Genomic DNA, 22,035 nt, shown 5'->3' on the forward strand with positions numbered 1-22,035 from the left:
TTGGAGCCTTTTCGGCGCCTCAAAGCCGGCCCTAATCTTCAAAGATTCGCCGCAGATTGTTTGCAAGCATTTTGGTCCATCAAAATATGACGGGGAAACTTTAGCTGCGTAGATTATTTTGACATTCGCAGTAGCGAAAAATCTAATTGGATGGCTGAAGAATTTGTTGCGGTATTAAATATTAAATTCAACTTTGTAAACTTTATTTTCGATTTGTCTGTGTATGTCTTGGGGAAGTGTAATGGATTTAGCGTATAATTAAAAGATGTGCGTTTAAAACAAGCTTTATTTAGTTTGTTACCTACTCACTCTTAGTCGTTACGTGTAGTTACGTAGTATGGGTACAATCGTCCGCCGCGCAGTGACCGCTATGAACACTCATTACATTCTGTTATTAAAAACACACTCAGTGGCTTCGCTTAATGAATATATTTACAACATTTCTATCTATGTGGCGATATCTTATATTTAGCAATTTGGCAACATGATAATGGTAACATTTACACATATATATATTAGTATGTTACTATATAAACTAGGTGTAATTGACAGAAGAAATTTGGATTTGTAAAACAACTATATAAGAAAAATGTAAATAAAATCTTAATTTGATTAATAAATAAAGCTACAAATCCAAAAGTTGTGTCATAAATACAAAAACATCGGGGATATTAAAATGTAAAATTCAAGAGTAGCAGAAAATACATTCATATGAAATATAAGTCACGCATCACAAGTTTCCATTACCTCAAATTTGAAAATATAGTAGGAAGGCAGGCAGGAGTCACATTAGGAATACAGATTGGATCTACACCACTACGGCACGATGATGCAGGAAACAATACATATAATATAAATGTTCAATTTAGAAATTTCGTCAATTCAGTAATATTTTTATCACAGCGAACATGAGGTTTACATAAGCACAATAAAATAATAAAATTTAAATACCCTCTAAAGACACAATTTTATAATTCATTCAGTCTTACTCTATCTAATTCTTATAATCTTATAATAAAATCAATAACTATGATAATAGTGCACTTTGTATTATATATTAATAATATTATGTGTGCAGTGAATTTGTCTATTACATACTTTTCACGGCTGAGCAGATTTGTATTACTATATCAACGGTGAAAATAAATGATTTGGGACATGTACAGCGCCACTTTTAATTCAATGGTAATTTTTAATTTAAAGTTATTTAACATTTTTGTTGCTCCGTGATATACAATATGTACTTTTAACACAATATTCCAAAAGTTTTTAATTATTCCAATAAAATATTTGTTAAAATATTTACAGTACCCAAAGACCTTAACATTGTTATAATTTCTCTAAAAACCACGTGCCTAAAATTATTTGACTAATATATATTTTTTACTAATCAATTTTAATAGGTACGGAATATAGGTACATATATTTTCTGAATAAAACAATGATGATTTACATTTATTTAATAAATGAACTTCTCTAAATTAATTTAATTAGCCAGCAATATTTTCGAATAATTTTCATTTGAATTACTGGCCTCATTAAAAGCAGAGAATTCTCGCGCACACTCTGTGTACGATACACGTCGAGTTAAAAGTCACCCTGTACACGTATCTGCTGAGCCGTGAAACAAGTTCAAGGAACTGTTGTACATACAATACCTTTAGTTTATATAATTAACAACAACGCTTACAATAATTATGAATATCATTTTGGTTATGAAACCTAAACCTCTTATTCTATTGTACATAACGACGGCGATGTGACTACAATTTAATATTCGTTTTTTTATTCTAATTTACCTGTTTTCGAGGACAATAAATTCATAAGTATTACTTACATATGAGTTAGTTTTAATGTAACGGATAGCTGTTTTTATTGGTCGAAGCTCTAAGCTCAGTTACGTTTTTGTTATTCGATTACAAAACACGTTAGTAGCTGTTTCATGGTAAACTCATTTCGGTTATTCATTATATTATCATCGTATCAAATGTTTGTTTAATGTTTGTGATTTTTGATGGTAAATTACATAATGAACGTTGTAGAGATGGGACTGTAAGTATAGTTCAACTATTCTTGAGGATTTGTGCTAAGACAAATAATTTGGTGACTGCGGCTCATGAATATTAGACACAAGCATGGCTTGAAACTAGTCGCGTTCCTCGACAGGTTTACAAGTATATAGGTTTATTTCACTCACCACCTGTTCATCTGTTAAGACTCACTTAATGTTCACTTTTCAATATAAAACATAAACTTGCCGTAGGAAATGAATAATATTGACATGATCTATATATCTTTACTCACAGTCTAATCTCTACATTTCAATAGTTTCCGTTAAAAGCTCACAGAGTTCCATCTAAACCATTAAACAGCAACAATAGAACGATGTCACAATAAAACTGAAACATTCATCGCCTGTACGCTACATAATATACAAGGTGTCCAGAAATCAACGTTAGGCACGCAAATAAACGACAAGTTAATTGATATTGGTTATCAGAAAAATAAGACAAAATAATTCAACACATATTCGCCAAAACTTTCTAATATTTTTTGTATAATTTCTGTCTTTTTTGACTAACTATAGCCCCGTATACGTCAGTATATACTAATATATTGACCCATTGTCCAGTATCGGTTTGGCGTTGATTTCTAGGCCACCCTGTATGTACACAGGCGAGAATTAACAGATAATACGTTGAATTTATCTCACATGACGTGTACGGAATACGAAAGATAAAAACAATTTCCTTTTAATTTGCACTATCTCGGGCGAGCCAAGCTCGGGTACCTACGTGTGTACATGGACAGTGTGTTCGAGTGAATGATAATGGAGTTACTTCAGTAAAATATAATATGGCACAGTGATTACTGACACTGTCACCCATATAGAGCTTCTCCTCCAGTCGGCGTCGCCTGTGAACAAAATGTCTTATTAATATTAGATTTTTGCCTTTTTTTAGATTAAAGTACCTTGATTGTTATAGTCGATTAGAGGTGTATACCTCTTTAGCAAAAATGGTTAATTTCATAAAGTAAACATTGAAGGGAATAAGTTTAACTAAGATAAAATTACATAATATATCGATTTTAATTTTAACTTTTAATGTTATTTTACACTATCTTGAGAATTTTTACTTTTAATTACTTTTATTTTCCATTAAGTCTGTTTTAAGATAAAAAGCCAACCATTCCAATATTTTAACATACCTGTAACCTGCGATGCGCCTCCCACCCAGTTCAGGTGCGTCTTCCCACCACCCTCATCTGTTTTCTGTTTGCCCTTGTCAATTTCATTGAGGTTCGATTGATATTTAGTACCTGCATAACATAAAAAGGTTAATTTAGAAAGCATTTAAGGGGAAAAAATGTTTTAATCTCCCTAAAAAGAGAGCTTGTAGAGAAAAAACGAGAACGCAAACTGATTGGGCAAAGGATTCAATATGGCAAGGGACGGGCCGTCGGCAGGCGGTCGGCTAACAGTTATTGAAAAGTTGCGCAATATTGTCGAGTATCCGGGGCCAGCCGTAAATTCGTAATGGTTGCAAAAAATAAAACAGTAACGGGTCCGACGTGGACGGCGCGCCACACCACGCCGCAAAAACAACCAGCCGCAAAACTTACACTCGTGCCGGCGCACCCCTAAATGGGTTTTTCAAGTTCGCGCGAACATGTTCAAATGATATCCCTCGGCTGTTGAGCATCTCATAACTTTCTACAGCTATTGATTATGCATATGATAGTCTGAAATATTTATGTGGGCAGATACATACTTTATACCTTGAGCAGGTAAAATATTATCGGGTTACAGCAACTATATTTTCAATTTATCGTGTTAACAAAGCTTATTAAGAGTTTGCAACAAGGAGGATGGGAACACTTGTCCGTAATAGGTTGGCGCAAGATGTTGTCCGGCAGCGTGGCCGGGAAAATGCCCAACTTCCCAATAACGGGCGAGTAATGACGCGGACCCAACAACTTCTGACACCACGATATTACAATACACGCTTGCTCGGCTGCTCCTACATCAATGCTTCTGAGATTACAAGTTCATAACGCGGCAACATGGCGGGTTGATATTATTGAAAGTTCATAAAAATATCGATTACTTTCTTTAATATTTTAAAGTAAGAATATTTACGGAAATATCCTAAGGAACGAGTGCTTCTTTTGTTTACTTTTAAAACTTATTAGTGGATACAATTTATCGATCGAGCTTCCACCTTCATAGTTCCCTTCTGGGGAACGATAACATCTTTTATAAAATTAGCAATATCTGCCTGGACCGTTCACAATAAATTAAGTGACATCTTCCGAATGTCGTTTATTTATTAAATTAACATCCCAAGAGATACCTGTAGCCTTAGAACAATTTTTAACGTGGGTCAGGATGATGTAACGTTTATCAAAGATCACGATATTGAACAGACGATGTTCCTTACGCCTATTAATTTAGCATAAAGCAATTTTATAATAATTTGATGGGGAGTTTATAATAACAGCGCTTCATAAAATGTTTTGTTTATAAACGATTTGGTCAAAGTTTACGAGGACTCATAACGTTCGGAGCCAGTTAACAAACTACCGGCTGGCGACAAGCAGATCGTCGTAACAGTTTACGATCTATAAACAAATATAACAGCCACTAATAATAACTGAAACAGCAACATACAATGAAAACAAACTGAACGATCTCGTGGGGGATACAACTCGTAAAGGTAATATTATCTCTTAATAAACGAAATCGTCGACATAAAAATGTTGTTTCGATGCATTTTATTGGCACCGATATCAGATATTGATAAACTCATTCGACCGCGACGTTTGCTATAGCTGTAATTAATTACTATTCCCACACACGAACATAATAAATTGCTGCACGAGACTGCGTGATACCACCCCGTGGTTGATTCTACAAATTATTATATTGCATTTCACGCTTCTTGGCTTGTTGCAGTATGATTGATATGATAATATCCCGTAATCAAATGGAAATTAAAGTTCTGATTAAACTATTGTTCGTTCAAGTTAGTAATATTTTACAAATAGATTGTTTGATTGTATTGTTTTTATAATAAAGACTGAGATTGTTTTTCCCAGCTGAAATATTTCTTAGTTTATGCGATATTCCTGTGAAAAATCTTTGATAAAAATTGATCTTGCTTCAGCTATCATTTAGTAAGGGCAAATGATTAGTTATTAAAATTTGAAATCAGGTTTGTTATGATGGATGAGACTTAAAGGTATGGTTTCGTTACTCACCCTTGTCCGTGAGTGGAGTGTCGCGGCGAGGAGGCCTGGACGGCGGGGGTACGGTCAGCGCACGGGGATCCGGTGTGGTCGTCGGTGGTGATGAAGCTACGCCGAAATAAATATAGTAAATCAACTTGTTTAAGTGTATGTATAGTGTTGACCAATAGATCAGAATTGTAAATACAAGTAGTCAATAGCAATCATGGAGTTTTCATTATAACAAGTACTTACTATATAAGCGAATGGTACCATCAGACTCGCCCCTCGGATTCTTAGCTATACACTTGTATGTACCATAGTCTTCAGTGTTGATATTTCTAATGAGCAGTCTCATGTGAGTCTTGTAAGCTGGTATCCCTACAGTATTCTCCATGTGATACTTGGGGCTCTCATGAATCATGTGACCATCATCCCTAGTCCAATAGTTCAGGGATGTCGGATGGGCTTCCGTGAAGCATTCCAAAGTCACATTATAGTAAAGCGGAGCACCCACGAGCTGGTGAGGAATCCATAACATTGGTGGAACTGAAAATGAGTACAAATTATAATTCCCAGTGTATGTCAGTGAAAGTACTGTTTAAAAAGTGTATTTGTAAATGACATTAAGGACTAATTTAGATCACTCACAATCAACGCTGACTTTGACCCGCTTCGACACTGTCGGTGGCACACCGTTACTAGCAATGCACAGGTAGGCGCCCATATCTAATCGGGAAATGCGAGCCATCTCCAACACTTCTCCTTCCCACTCGGAAACTGAAAAATAATCCGTTGAGTAAAGTTGACATAAAAACCGAAGCAAAAACGTATTTCGATCATGAACAAATTCGATGTGTCACCGGAATGTCCCTTGCTGATGGAGATTTTTGAGTTGTCGTCCCGTTTCCACTTGATGGTGGGCTTAGGAGAGCCATTAGCGCGGCACGTCAGCGTGACGTTGGCGCCCTCTCGCACGATAACGTCGCTCGAACTCAACGAGTCGTCGATGGTCGGCGGCACTATAAACAAACATTAATGCCACTTTAATAGACGCGCGGTTGTTTCATGGTTTAATTGACGTGTTTTATTTATTTATGTGAAGCTGTTATGGAATGGTCGGTATAAACAGCGACGTCGAGATTTTAATGTGAGCTCTAGGGACGGGTAAATATTATTTATCTTTTTGCTATGAGTACCCACGCGCCACGTGGTTTTAATGAATTGTTAACAAGTTCTTTAATTATTGAAGGTAGTTCTAAACTGAAGATCTTACCGACAACATGTAGATATCCGAACTGCGTCTTGGCAGTGACGGTATTGATCTGGCACATGTAGCGCCCCCGGTCCTCTTCCCTGACGTCACTGATGTGCAGGAACCACGTGCGGTGTTTATCATGAGTGACACTAACGCGAGGGTTGCGCGTGATCACGTGGTTATGGACTGTGAGGATCGCTGACTGTTCAAAGTGCATCCACGCCACCTAGACAAAAAGGAATAGTCATTTAATGGTCTATGAAAAAAATTTATTGTGCTAATCCCTGAATAATTAAAATTACAACAAACAAAAGAAATCAACCATGAGACTTGTAATATCCATAACAATCGTCGACGGGATGAAATATTTCTTTCAAAGCTTTTAATATTCACAATTTATACAACAATTTCTAGATCTTAAATTGAACAACGATTATTACAAAGTCTTTGAAATATTATTACATGAAAAATCTCCCCTAAATAAATACCTTTAGAAAATGTAAAATGAGAAAACTAGGGTGTGGAGTATGCCTCAATGATTTCCAATCGCTCTCCCAATTGGACGAGTGACGTAACGGAAATTAAAGACTTCTCCGAGGACACATTTTTTTATAAATAAAATGTAGGTGTCTATCTGGAATATTATTCAACTGTCACTAACTGCGTATTACAGGTTGATTTTATTTTATATGGATGGAAGATATTTTAGTGAAAAGCTTTTTATTACAACCATTACTTATGTTGACACGTATAAATGTCATAAAATAGTAAAAAGTGTATCTGTGTTTTAAATATTGTAATAGAACTTTAAATATTATAATATTTAGGGAAAACGAATCTGTTCGTATGTTTATTTTCACACGCTAATCTCTGGACCTGAAAGACGGATTTTAGTGAAATTTCTTTTGAATTTTTTTTTCATGGTATAAGCCAGTAAACGAATAGAGGGATCACCCGATGCTAAGCAATCGCCACCGCCCATGAACTTGAAACACTAGAGGCGTTACAAGTGCGTTGCCAGCCTTTTAGGGGTTAGGAATTTAAGGGTTGTTGGGGAAATTGTTGTATAATATATGCCTGATAACCATAATATAGGGTTCAACATTGCAAGCTAAAACATATAAAAATAATTTAAAGTTGTATTAGTAGTTATGTGTTATCTTTTTTTTATTTACTATAATTATATCACATAATGTTGCATGACGCCTAGCTTCAATAGTTTGTGAGTAACCGGGAATTGAAGTTTGACTACCTACCTAACACGTTGTGCTATACTAAACATAATTATATGCATTTAGGTTCCGGAAATCTTTGTGATGTATAAGGAAATATTAATAAAGTGTATAAGATTTAGTACCTAGTTTCATTTACCTGTTGAACCATGTGGTTGGCAAAAAACAATAGCTAGTTTTTTTCTATTTATAAGTGTTGCAGGTTGGTGTTTAGAGAATGTTGCGCGGTGTTGTAGGACGCGCGACGTGGTTGCGGGCGTCTAGTATGCGCGCCGTCTCCGCGACATCTGTGTAATTGCATGAAGCTGCCATCGCGTCCTCGCTTCACACCAATTTCCACGGCATTAAGCGCTTAAAATGCATTTTACTCAGATTGTTATACTCACTGTGAACATTCTCGCCACTTGTAATCTCTCCCAGAGAAAAAAGATTTAATTTTCCCGTACCTTAATCAATTAACGTTACACTACCTTCATTTTTCAGTTTTTCTGAGTCACGCGTCCCATACACCATACATGAAACGCAACGCTTTTTAAAAAATCTCAGTGTTCGTGTCGGGTTTTTGAGTCATCCGGTTTGAAGTAAACAATTTCAGTAAAAGGCAATCTACAATCCAAAGTATTTATTGAACTAGCACGTTCCAACCTATAACAAAGTGTTTTATTAACCGAGATAGGGTTTGGCATATTTTAAATCTTGAAATAAACTAGGTACATAGATCTATAAAATTAATTAAAGTCGGATAATCGCAAGAAAAATTAACTAGAGTGAGGTGGTTCCTGAGGTTTAAAAGTTCGACGTGCATCCTTTATCTCTTAATCCTTGTTCAAGTTTGAATCATGGGTAGTTCTTTTTATCAAGATTGCGGGACCAATATAGAGGAAGTTTGGTAGCTAAAACTCGTGCCGGGTCACATCTTACCTATCTTAAGTGATGCGGCTCTCAGCCGCTGTCTAATTTATAATGGACTTGAGGAAACTTCGCCCATTTTATTATGCAATGGGACGGTAACCCCTCTAATGACGGCGACCTGACTTGTCGGCGTAACCTGGGGCTCAGGGATATTAAACAGGCTTAGTAATATTTCAAATGATTTACATGAAAATAATTTCATGTAAAATTCTTTAAGTAAGATCTCCTTATTTTCTAATCTTTAAAGTTTGTAACTTAGCGCTGAGTAATCTCGTAGAAGTATTCAGAAGTTGAGAGATGGGAGCGAGAGGTACGGAGATGTGGCGTTGCGGTGGCGGTGCGGCGACTCGGCGACGCGACTCGGCGACGGTGTAGATGCGAGCGGCAGCGGTAGATGTAAATCTGATCTGCGTAATTGTGGCCGGCGTCTAATCTAATCACGGCGGTGTGTCCCTCTGCACCGCACTGATTGAATTACGAGCCGCAGCCGCCGCCGCGTCGCCGCCATCTGGATGGACAGTCTTCCAACTAATATGGGTGCTTCGATATTATTATGAGAAAATTAATATGAAAACTCCAAGACCGCTGCGTACATACAGTCTTCATCCCCGACCAAAGATTAAAGCAGTTATCTTAAATCCGTTATAACGCAAAGAGATATTGCCCAAAGTTCTCTTTTACTGTTCGAACAATTAAGATAAAATTAAATAGGAATCAAAATTTTATAAGCGGTCGGAAGATAAGCGTTGAGTGTTGAACTTAACGAAGTTGTACAATCGTACTGCGAGCTCGGGGTGGGTAGAAACATTTAGTACGAGCACAAGTACTGCGGGATTTATATAACAGAGTTTTGGATTCTGTGAAATATTTTTTATTATTATTAGCAATTTTGAGGAAAACTTGAGTTAATCGCAAAATGCGGAGCAATATTATTATTTTCCTCTGAAGTATAAAATGGTTTCCCGCTACGTAAGTGACTAATGAAGCTGGAGGAAGTGGCAGATGAAAATATGATATTCGTAATGACGGCAGCGGCTAACTAATTTCATTCGTCTGCGGATCCTAAACGAGTTAGGTCACGACGTCGTTACGCGAGTTGTTGCCTGGCGCTCCCCCGCGCGCCCCGCACCCCGCCGCGCCGCACCGTCCGCGCCGGCACTCGGCCCATTACTTCAAATATGCAAAATTACCTAACCGCAAATTTTATGGACAGGTTGTAACATTTTTGGGTTTACTGCTAGGTGAAGCTATTTGTGTTTATTCTAAATTGATTTAGTTTACAATAAAGTCATCATGGGAATTTGGCTGAATATGTTATCTGTACGGTAATAATATCTACACAAAGTATACGCATTGATATCTGTGCTACGATAATACCGAAAATCTCTGCCTGCGTTTTACTCGCAAAGTTAAAGCGGCCTATTAACTCGTTATCTTTTAACCACCTTTAATTTAGGCCCTTCTTTCTTTTTATCTTAATTGTTGAGGCATTAAGGAGGCAAAGTTGAAGTTCGGTGGCACGGCGGGAGACGTCCTCGTCCCTCAGGACATGCCTGGAAGGCATCGTTTGATTTATAATGGACTCGTTGCAAACTTTGCCCATTCCACCGCGCACCGTACCGAACCTCTTTAACGACGGATCCTATCGCCGCAGGAGATGATTCGTAGACGTGTTTAATAATATTACGACAGATTTAATTATGGAACGTTTAAAGAGCTTCATCTTACGCTATTACCCTAACTTTGTTTGTTTCAAATTCTCGAATGGTTCATATTTTTTAACTTTATATATTCCTGCAGTAACTGTCATAATGCTTTAAATAAGTGAAGGAACATTGCGGGTTAGTAGCAAATTATTATTGTGCGTAAAATATAATAATTGTAGATACAGGTACCGACATCATCGCAAGAGAGGTCCCATGATCACGACCACTCCGCACTTTGCAACTCCTGTGTCGTGGGTGCATTTACAAACATACTAGTTCACATACACTCAGAAACATCAACAATTTATGGATCACACAAAGATTTGCTCCGTCCGAGAATCGAAACCGCTACACGCTGTGCGGCACCCGGCCACCGCACCAACCGTGCAGTCAAGACATTAAGAAGATATATTTTATACAAAAATGAAAGTGTATGATTGCACCGCATAACATCTTACTTAAGTTGTTTATTCCCAGAAGTGTAAGTACTGCAACGAGGACTGCTTGTTGCAAGGAAAGAAATTTAACAAGTTGTTTACTCTTATATAGTCTTTTACTAAATCATTAAATTCACTGAATAAATGTCAATCTGAATTGCATGTACATAACAGATAATCTGATAAACAGAATATTGTTTTGTGAACATTTTACCAAAGAAAAGCTCACACAACTACTTAAGATACTTTTTGCTTGTCTTTGGAGAGATTTGCCCAGCAGTCGTTTTTGATACAACCTTCATAAATATGATAAACATCTAACTGTGTGTTACGTATTCATAAAAGAAAATTTTACATATGATAGTAGTAGACAGGGAAAAAGATGAAACTCATTTCCACACAGAATATAAAAGTTAATATTTTATTTATTGCGCCTTAGCTATTGATGTATTGGAAGGTAAAACTTCAAAGTACTGAAGAATAAAGTAACTATACGCAGCCTCTACCAGTGTGTTGTGCGGAGAACACTCTCCACGTCACAAAGCGTTAGTACGGTTGACACACTAATGCAATGGCGCAGACAGAAATGAGCGAACATCTTGCACGAGACGGCTTAGCTTAGTTCTGCTAAAAGCCCACTTAGAGATCTCTTCAGCTGCGGATTTGTGCCGAGGGCTCTCCAAGTTTTCACGGAATCTTCGGCCAATAAGTTATTTTGGGTTTGATGTAAGTAGTGCTGATCGAAAACATTTTACGAGCAAAAACTTCTATCGTTATAGTTAAAATGTTCTGTCGAGACAGATTTTATCGAGACTTTGTGTTCGGTTGTAAACCTATCTGTATGTTTTTAATTAAAACATGAACCGGTATTCGTCAGGATCGTGAAGTGTACACGATCATTACAGACATTAGAGTGGCGCGGGCGATAACGCAGCTGGGCGGTCGTCGAAACAAGTGCTCTCGGCTCCCCTCATCTTGGGCTCAGTTTGCTCATGCGAGCTCCACTATTAAGGCACGAGAAATATGCCAGAATTTGAACAGGCGGCGCTCGCATGCGGCGCGAGTGTAACATTGCTGCGACTCGTTGTGGCATGTTATTGCAAACCCACATACGTGCTACTGCCGACTATCTGACATTTCATGCCGATGAACCGGCTCCATGCGCATACTTACAGACATTTGCACAAAATAGAAAATCTTTTCGTCGATTTGCCTCGCGATTAACATTTAACGCAGTTATAAATGTTTAATAATTTTATAAAATATTAAATTACTATTATCAAAAATGCTCTCATTCAGAAAAAAAAAGCGGTTTTGGAATCTGTTAATATTACATTGTAACAAAGTATGTTGCAGTACGGATTTTGTCCCGACAATGACATTATACAATAAATACGAGTACATTCCGAACAAATAACCATGTGTGATATAAATATTTGTCGTGTCGCGTGAACCGAACTTACTGCCCTGAACATAAAAGCAAATGGTATTTATGCTGTACAGTAGGTATTTTAGGTTTTAGTTAGTCAGATCGTAATTAATTGCTATAGGCATATTTTCATTTAAATAATTTTACATAATTCATTTATCACATTTTATCAGAAATAAAAAACACAGTCATTTTATCCCAATATTTCACATGAGTCAATAATTCTAAAAAAAAAATACGGACGAAAAGGCAAATCTTTTTAACCGATGCGGGAAACTAATGGCACAGGCGAGGCTTTCGGGGAAATCCGCTTCTTGTTGTCAATACAGGGCAACCGTGATGGCTCCCCCAGTTAAGCCTTTATTTCAGAAGTACGAGAACACTATCTCGGCTTTTATTGCGCCCGCACTGTAGACAGCTTCACAAGTAAGTAAATGCAATAAAAAAAGAAGGAAAAAGTCGGCCAAACGGTATTGAATGGAAATGCCATTGTAGTATTCTTACTTATTTTGTGGTTTTATTTGTATCGTTATAAAGGATGTTTAAATAATATATATAAACATAGTAGCATTTACCTATAAATTGGCTATTACTAACTAATCTATGTTTCTGGTTAACAGCGGGTGCAGGGAGATTCAGTGGGAACCGAATGAAGCAGGCGCCCCCCGGGAGTGGGAGCGTGCGGTGTCGGCAGTTAGCCGGCGCGGCGTCACCTTGCGGCTTATCGGCCGTCCGGTCACCGGTCGCCGGCTGTCGGTGTTCGTCCGCGCTACGTTTACCGGCTCTTCGCTACTACCGACAGTTGTACTACTCGTTACAGATATATTGCGGCGCCAAATTGATGTCATTAAGTTTAATCTTTCATCTAATACCCAAAAGTGTGTCTAATAACATCTTGAACAGTTATTTGATACGCTAATAAATATAATGCGCATCTACACCATTGCTACGAAGTACTACGTATCGGCTACGGCGTAGCAGTGTAGTTCATATTTAACACAGGTTTTTTTAAAACAGTGCTCCCCACACTAGGATTTTCTCTTGTGTCGTGAGTGCATTTACAAACATACATGTTCACATACACACGTCACCTAGACTCGGAACAATAATTTGTGGATCTCACAAACAGTTGCACAGTGCGAAAATCGAACCCGCTATACCGCACTAAAGGTGCAATTCTTTCCTTCTTTATGCACTTTAGTCACTAATTTGTTATTACCAGCCGTTAGTTGTTCTATAAATAGTTATGTCATTATGATTATCGTCTCGTTCCGAAAAATAGACGAAAGGCTTTTACCACTCATGTCACTATATCTTTAAGCCTCCTCCTGTTATACATAGTACAATCATATACGTAATATATACAATGATTAAATTCTTGAAAATAAAGTTTTTATATTCCCTAGTAGTTTTAGTTTCTACATCCAAATATTTATAATTATTAGACTACTTGCTTTATCATTTCGGCGAAAAAACGTTATACTGTTACGAGCCACATGTTTTACATACCATACTATTATTTAATCTATGTAAAACACATAAACTTTGCATAAAATAAAATGTCTTTAACATGGGTAGCATTAAAGACATTTTAGTTTTTAAACCGTCTGAGGCACGAGCGAGGTGCAAACTCGGCGTAGGGGTTGTAAATCATATCTTCCTCCATTTATATGGACACTTTATTACGACGGCGCGTTCTAAATCAAATGATAAAATGCTTCTTATTTTATGTTTCCTTTCGCCGCTCCACGCATATTGTCGTCTATTCACCGCGCTGCCGTCGCCTCCGACTCCGACCTATCTTACTGAAGCCCATTCAAAGATTCAAGATGTGATTTTGTGTTTGTGTTGGAGATAAACAAGGTTGGAAAGAAAGTAGTGTGCGGTACATCTGTATCAAACTAAGTCTGTTATAGTTCAGTGCGATGAGTAAACTTACCTTGTAGGAGCCGAGGTTCTTGACAGAGCAGGCGAGTCGCACGCTCCGGCCGGCCGGCACCGTCACGTTCTGTATGACGTCCGTAAACTCTGGTTCCTCCACCACTGAAAAGAATATATTTGTTTACTAAATTATATACTTGCGGGTCTCGTGTATACACAAGTCAAGGACATGCAATCTTTTTTGTATTACCGATCGGAATTTCGTCTCTCGTAGTTGCGGCGTATTCAGAAGATATAAATTTAGATAAATTGAACCGATCTCCCCTTAACCTTATCAAGCTGGAAAGATTTTGCAGTTATGAGGACATTTTTGTGTCAAGAGATACGATTTGTAATTCTCAAATTATCAAAGCAGAACGCTTTTAAACAAATTGAGTGGGCGATAAGGAATAATGTCGTCGTTTATCAAGCTCCAAGATAGATGGCCCTTGCTCTGCTCTGCCCATTTTAAATGCGTTTGTCTTCGACTTGCCAAATTGGCGTTCTTTGTTTTCTTCTTAAGTTCTTACTTTTATGTCGCTACACGAGGTGCGGAATGGTTAAGTATTTGATCGCTGCGGTGAAAATGTTAATACTGTTTGGAAAAAGCGGGAAGTGTTGAACTGTGCAAGGAGAAGGGGTTACACAGGGGTTGAATAAGCAAGTAAACATTTGTCATCCCGTGAGCGAGGCGGGAGTCTATGTAAAGAAAGGAGCGATGTCGTCTACGACACAGTATTGAGTCAGGACACAGTCAAACGTTCGCATTCAGCGTGCTGTGTTTGATTAATGGTTCCAATGTTTAATGTGGCGAATACAAAATTTTGAGACGGGAGTCAATGGGGTTTATTTAGCTGTGATGCAAAGACTAACCGTGTTGTTTGCGAATAAACACGATTCGACGAGCCGGTCCGATTGAACATGCTTTTACTTCGATGTGTCTGTGTGTCTGTGTACCTACGTTTGTGTTTGGAGAATAAACTTGCTCGGTGGCGATAGTTAGTCTGGTTCCAAGTTGTTTACATATCACCACCGCATCCAGACTGACAATAGATTTATTTTGTTCCGGTTTGGACGCAATCGAACAAAAATATCGTCTTATATATTATGGAACGTATATTTAACGATTCTTTAACATTTTATTATATTAAAAACTTGCAAGTAACGTAAATCTTACTCTGTAAAATACTAAAATACACAACCATTACAAATACAAATCAAAACTACCCTAAAATAATGGGTTACAATATTTTTACATTTTGCTGAAATAAGAAAATATTTTCAACCACAATTTTAAGAGAATTATAAACTTTAGTCACGCCTACCTCGTAGCGCTAATCAGAGACCTTAATTACTTGATACTACCGTTTACTTTACAATATTATCAATATTGTATCCACTCGACGGAGTATATCGGTTCCGGCGCACGCAGCAGTTCGCCACAGAGCTAACATTTAGATTTAGGTACGTACATATATTTGTGTGTGCAAACGTGGCTAAGAGATACCCGACTGAAGATGAAAGCTTCGGTTGTTGCGTGTTTGCTCACCTGATCGTATTAGCTCTAAGCACGACGCTCCATTTTCTGCCCGGGTGCCCCTGACTCAACCGATGTAAATCGCGCATTAACATCTATAACGTACCCTATTAGCTGTGTATGCGTTTCTCTACGTTCATTGCTAACAATGGATACAGCGCTATTGGTCGGCAGCACGCCGGTAACGATGACGCGTATTCATTACGCAACACCCTACGCGATGGTAATTTGTAAAGTTCCACAGTCGACATTCCAAACACGTCGTTAATTTTGAGATCGTTACGTTAGTCAATCACGAACAGAGTACCGCGATAATTGGGGAATTAATCTAAATTAAAAAATATTGTTCTTTAATTCCCTCGTATAATAAATCAATCACCAAACTAAATCACTGTAGAATCAATAGAAAGTTTCAATAGTCGTTACACAAATCGATGTTTACGAAGATCACAAACTGAGATTATTTAGGACAAACAACAATCACATGTATGAAACTATAACATTAGTTCATCGTATCAATGGCAGTCGCGTCAACGACCCAAACTCCGATTATGAGCCACGAGACAACACAAACAATATTATCAAGCAACGACATAAGACACGCCACAATTGTATATGTTATGGTAATCATAAGTCTCGGTAAGAGCATACGTACGTTTAAGTTAATAAGGCGCTCGTAGAGATGACTTCTATTTGTTTCAATAATACCGTACATTAAAATTAACAAGGGTAACGTTGGCAATAATCTTACATACCGCACGAGGCAGTGCGGCGCGTGCAAGGGTATTTAGGGGTTAATTAAGAAACCGCAGACAGTGGTGCGGCGGGAGGGGGGTAATCCCTTTGTCACCGATGGCAAGACGCTGCCTCCGCTACGGCTACACGTACTATTGTTGTGATTACAATGTAGCGACGTGTACACCTTGTCGATTAAATTCCCACATGCTGTTGTACCTACTAAACATTGTTTACTACAGTGACATTACTAAAAGTTCACTATTTTACTTTAGGTCTATTCAGATATCTATTAAACATTTTTAAATTCGATTTAGCACATCATCAACTAAAGAATATAAAGTAAAGTGCGTTTAAATTAGAACCATTGGATGGAATTGCAATTTGCCAACAAGCATGTCAAATACGAGTGGCAATTCAAATAATTACGTCCGGGATTGGGTCGACTAAATATTCCAAAACTAATAATGAATGGGACCGCAGTCGCTCCTAACTCGAGAATAATCTCATATTAAAGCTGGCCCTTATGCAAATGAGAAGCGGTCAGTCGGAAGTCATCAGGCGCGGACGGGCCGACGGCGGGCCGGCGGCGGAGCGGGCACGGCGCGACTGCGGGCCCGCCGCAAATTGACAGGGCCCACACCGCCAAATTGATTGTGGCTGCACAGACACCTCGTTATAATACGCGTGACACGCCATCATGACAAATAGCCTATCGTTCGCTGTTTTATCTGTTTTGAAAGACCCAACCTATTATTGTTTTCACGTCAAAATATTACAGAATTCCACGGGCAAGGAAATGTTTTCAAAATGTTAATATATTACACGTCAGTTTATTTAGATAGATGTTACAAATTATCTTATTACGTTTCATAAAGTTTTACTATGATTACGTTATGAAAATCAATCAAATTGAAGTAAAATCTGTAAGAATTGTGATTAAAGAAAGTATATACGTGACTAGAGAAGTTTTATCGTTTTCTCAATTTAGTCCACACCGAAGTAATTATGTACTTGACAAAGAAAAACTTGTAGACGCCAAAGTATTCTTGAAGAAAAATATTGTAACGAAGTATTTAAAAGTGTTTAACGAGGCTCCATTTACAATGCTCACAGCTTAGTTATTAGTTGGAAAAAAATCAATATAAAGTTGTGTTATGGTAAGTGCGGTTCTGTAGCCAAATATTTAAGTTTATACGTCCCTTGTCACAGATGTGGCTCGTAATATTCTCATATACGATCAAATTCTTTTAAGAGATCCGCAGATAAAGAACGTGGCGTCGGGTGTTTGGGCGGTTTCGGACTTTCACTTATTTGTATGCTTTACCCTTCGCCGGGACACGGACGTGACTATTCGAGATACATAAACCCTGAGTGAATACAGAAAATAGAAATAAAGTAACATACATAATATTAGTTTTAGTAGACGGATTGTGGAAAAAATGATGTCGGTACAATTGGTAGTATTTGCTTTTATTGTTATTCAGCTGGATTATATTTACGTATTATCATTTTACAAAGCGATTTGTTTTGTAGTAAAATATAATAGTGTATGATGTGAAAAATTCTCATTGTTCATAAAACGTGGATGTTAGGTTCGATTTTTATAAAATAGGACGTCATGTTTGTTTGTTGTATATAAAAATTATGTATTTGTATGTAAAAAAATAAAGATGTAAGTTTTCTTAAAACTGAGCTCCGTTTTATAGTTCGGGTTACCTGATGATAAGCAATCAGCGCCGCCCATGAACAGTTGGAGACTCACAACACCAGAGGAGATACATACTGTTTTGTGGGTTTGAACTATTAATTCGGAAATACTCCAGGTGGCAGTTTTTTTATCAAACTCCAGGCGACAAATATATTTATAGGCATTTTTTAATTATTAAATTAAGAAAACACTATCAATATTTAAGAAATCACGCATTTGTGTCAGATTTTTATAACTTTGAAATCTTAAGTTTTTAAGAGTAATAATATTATGTTTTGGAATGGCTTGAAGTATCATTGGATGGAGCGTTTAGGGGGCCGGGAAGCTAAGGGTTGTGTCCAGTGGGAGACATAAATAGATTCTATCAGTAGCGTTAAATAAATAACCAGTGTCACATATTGTAAGAGAATAATGTTTGTTGGCACATTCGGTGGGTTTCGTTTTTAACATTTTAATCCTTATAAAATGACAAGAATAGACAATTTCATTCTGCAGCTACTAGAGTAAAAAGGATTCAAGAGATTAGCACACTCAAAAGCTACGTACAGTGTGTTCTTAGAAATCATGATATGTAATTATATTTTGGTATTACCAAATGCAATTATATGCATTATTTGGTAATTGATACCAATGCTATACCACAGAACAACCCACTAATTGGGGAAAAATAAAAATATTTATGATAAAAAAATTTAATGGCATATAAAGTAGGCTGGCTGGAGCCAATAAATTACATGAAGTACATTTTATGTGGTGGATGCGGTAACACGCTATACGTTTATCGACGAAACATGTTTGTAGGGTCATCGAGGCCGGGTCATGTCGCGGTCAGTTCAGCGGAAGTACGGAAGCAGATGTTGACAGGTCGCGGGAAGTCGCCCCCCTCCCACTACTCTTATCTACCCACTCCGCCGTCAACGGTGCTGACTCTTGATGATCGAAACAGACAATCTCGTCACCCAATATTAATAATACATGTATGGACACATGTACCTATGTGTTTTTGTTCACACAAATCGTGATGGCATCGTCACAAAACATCTGACGTACGATATCTAGAAATAATCGACTATTTTTGTTTAAATTTACGAACTTTCAGAGTAACTAGAAATAAAAAGTTTTACAACGCATACGTCCTATTAAGTAATTGCGGAAAAGTGGTTTCCTTATAAGCCCTCTTTACCTTCCCTCTGGAGAACAAAAGATTTTATTACCCGCAGGGGTAAGCAGAGCTTTGAAAACCTTTCACCCGCTTCGACACTTTCTTGGTTTATCGACAATCAAAAAGTCACCAGGTTTGAATGTTTGACGATAATCTATACATATAATAAAATCGTAGAAAAGTGCTGTCTGTACATTGAAAATAAAAATAAAAAAAATAGCAGGGGTTATTGTTATGTCGATGTCGAACCCAAAAATGTAATTAATGTTTTTTTTGTCTGTTTGTCTGTTTGTCTGTTTGTCTGTTTGTCTGTTTGTCTGTTTGTCTGTTCGTCTGTGCGCGCTAATCTCAGAAACGGCTGATCCGAGTTGGATGCGGTTTTCACGAATATATTGTGGGATGCTTAAATTTACATTTAGTGTTTGTTTCATGTCAATCGGTTCATAAATAAAAAAGTTATGTCAAATTAAAGAATCACGTCGAACATTCTATGCTTATACCATTAATCTCCGCAACTATTTGACGGATTTGGTTGAAATTTGGTACAGATATAGTTTAGAACCTTAGAAAGGACATAGATATATTTTTATTTCAAAAATCAAAAAATAAGAAATAAATTATTTATAAATAATTCTATGTCGATCGTTACACGACTTCGGTTCATGTTATTGTTTTAATTCATCGAAAAAAAGTAAATAAATAGTAAAAAGGTATGAAAAAAATAATATCAATATAATAAAACATTTAGTACAAAGAAAATGCTCTAACGGAGTATAGATAATTCTATGTCGATCGTTACACGACTTCGGTTCATGTTATTGTTGTAATTCATCGAAAAAAAGTAAATAAATAGTAAAAAGGTAAAAAAAATAATATCAATATAATTAAACTTTTAGTACAAAGAAAATGCCCGAACGGAGCTATAAATAAATAATCCAAGTTGTCTTTATCCTCGATAGATGGCGTTGGGATCGAAATAGATCGCGCTATGGTTTCGTTACATTCATTTGGTTGGGTATCGGCCGAGCGCTTCGGTACTATCGTAGAAAAAGTGTATTATCAGTCGTATGATTATTTGTCTGTAGTGGTCCTGCTGTTTCGTATATTCTAAATTGGTTTCGTTGTATTTGTCAATTAATAAGTTTATTTGTTGGGTTTTCCTGGTTTTTTGGTTAAACTATTTAACGTAGGTTTAGTTTGATATCGATTATTAGTAGTTACTGTAGTTAGTTTTTTTAATAAAATTGTAAGTCTAATTTATAAATTAATTAGATTAGATTTAAGTCGTTTCTTTTAAATTATTTAGTTTAAGCTTGGTTATTATAGCATAGAGGATTTGTAATATAGTTTCTTTTTTAATTGTTATAAATTCGTAATTCGTAGCTTTCTTTAGTTTTAAGTTAGTTTAAGTCCGTTTTTAAACTATTTTTTCAATGCCCTAAGTGAGTATACATCTATTAAATTCAAACGCAGAGCTCATTATGTTGATTTTTGAAGAGTTCCCTGGAATATCTTCCACATCTCATTTTTGAAGAGATCCCGCGAGATCGGGAACTATGTGGTTAAAACCAAAAATTTGCCGGAAGTCACTATTCCACGCGAACGAAGTCGCGGGCAAAAGCTAGTATCAGAAATGTATATCTGTACGAGTGTTTGCCCGCGACTTCGTCCACGTTCCCTTGGTATAAAAAGTAACCTATCTATTTTTCCAGACCACAATCTGCCCCTATTCCAAGTTTCATCCCGATTTCTTCTGTCGTTTTGACGTGATTAAGTAACAAACGTTGTGTGTACGTTTGTTATCTTTCATATTGATAATATTAGTAAGATTTGTCTGCGCATACATAAAAAGATAACAAATTGTACACATAGTAAAAAGTGTACAACTTTACCCTTGTGTGTCGGGAAAACAAAGCGTTCCACCACAAGACCAGTGCATCCATGCAATGCTTTACAATGAAAATACCTCTCTACGTTTTAATTAAACTGGGCCGCTTATATTGATTGATAGCATTTGCCGAATTGACTGACTTCAACAATATATTGTTTATACTATTTTATTACGTTTACAGAAATCAAACAACAGAAATATCTGATAAATGATAATCTTTAACATCCGTTCCGAGTCTGTATAATGTTGTTTACAAACAAACAACGCCATAACATGCATCGTAATAGTAAAAACAGAGTGGAGAGAGAAACGTTTGCGTGATAAAGTTTCTTAAAGCTAATCACTAATTGAACAAGTGTTTCGGGCTGACGGCGTAAGTCGCGAGATCTAATTAAAGCACCTACCGCGGTGCGCCGCTCAACCCCAGTCGGAGCCTATTATCACGCCTCCGCCTCCTATTAGCATTGTCTCCTCGAGGGCGATACTTATCTTTATTTAAATTCACTTCTTGGTAATTGGGTTGACGAGTCGACAACGTGATTTGCATTGATGAAAATTGGCCAGTGTACCGGGCCCTCGTAACTTACTTCGACGCCTAATTTGTTTTATTACGTTTGTAAAACGGAGACGATTTTATCGCCAATGGGATTTGTTTACATCTGGTAATTTACACGGAACAAACACTATCTGAACAGTATATCTGAAAAGAATAAAGTGAAAAGCGGCGCATATCTGGCTTAACAAGTTGTCAGTTATCTGACAGTGGCAGTGTGAGCGGGAGTTATTACACTCGTAATAAATTAGAAGGCATAGACGTCACTTGTAGCATTTTTGCAGCAGCGCCGTACGAGCGCAGTCAAAGAGGATGCGCTTGGT

The 22,035-nt window shown here is 37.1% G+C and overlaps 1 protein-coding gene across 1 annotated transcript in view; it reads right to left on the reverse strand.

The window, feature by feature from the left end:
- Positions 1-272: 272 nt before the first annotated feature.
- LOC118273813 (lachesin-like) overlaps positions 273-22,035 on the reverse strand; it is a 69,808-nt gene continuing 48,045 nt past the window's right edge. The window contains exons 2-9 of the mRNA XM_050698603.1: positions 14,143-14,246; positions 6,506-6,713; positions 6,093-6,251; positions 5,881-6,009; positions 5,485-5,778; positions 5,263-5,358; positions 3,211-3,321; positions 273-2,916 (exon numbers count right to left, since the gene is read on the reverse strand). Coding sequence (XP_050554560.1) covers positions 2,837-2,916; positions 3,211-3,321; positions 5,263-5,358; positions 5,485-5,778; positions 5,881-6,009; positions 6,093-6,251; positions 6,506-6,713; positions 14,143-14,246 — 1,181 coding nt within the window. The 3' untranslated portion in view covers positions 273-2,836. The remainder of the gene's footprint in view (positions 2,917-3,210; positions 3,322-5,262; positions 5,359-5,484; positions 5,779-5,880; positions 6,010-6,092; positions 6,252-6,505; positions 6,714-14,142; positions 14,247-22,035) is intronic.

Source organism: Spodoptera frugiperda, chromosome 15, assembly GCF_023101765.2.
Source record: "Spodoptera frugiperda isolate SF20-4 chromosome 15, AGI-APGP_CSIRO_Sfru_2.0, whole genome shotgun sequence".
NCBI classification, from domain to species: Eukaryota; Metazoa; Arthropoda; class Insecta; order Lepidoptera; family Noctuidae; genus Spodoptera; species Spodoptera frugiperda.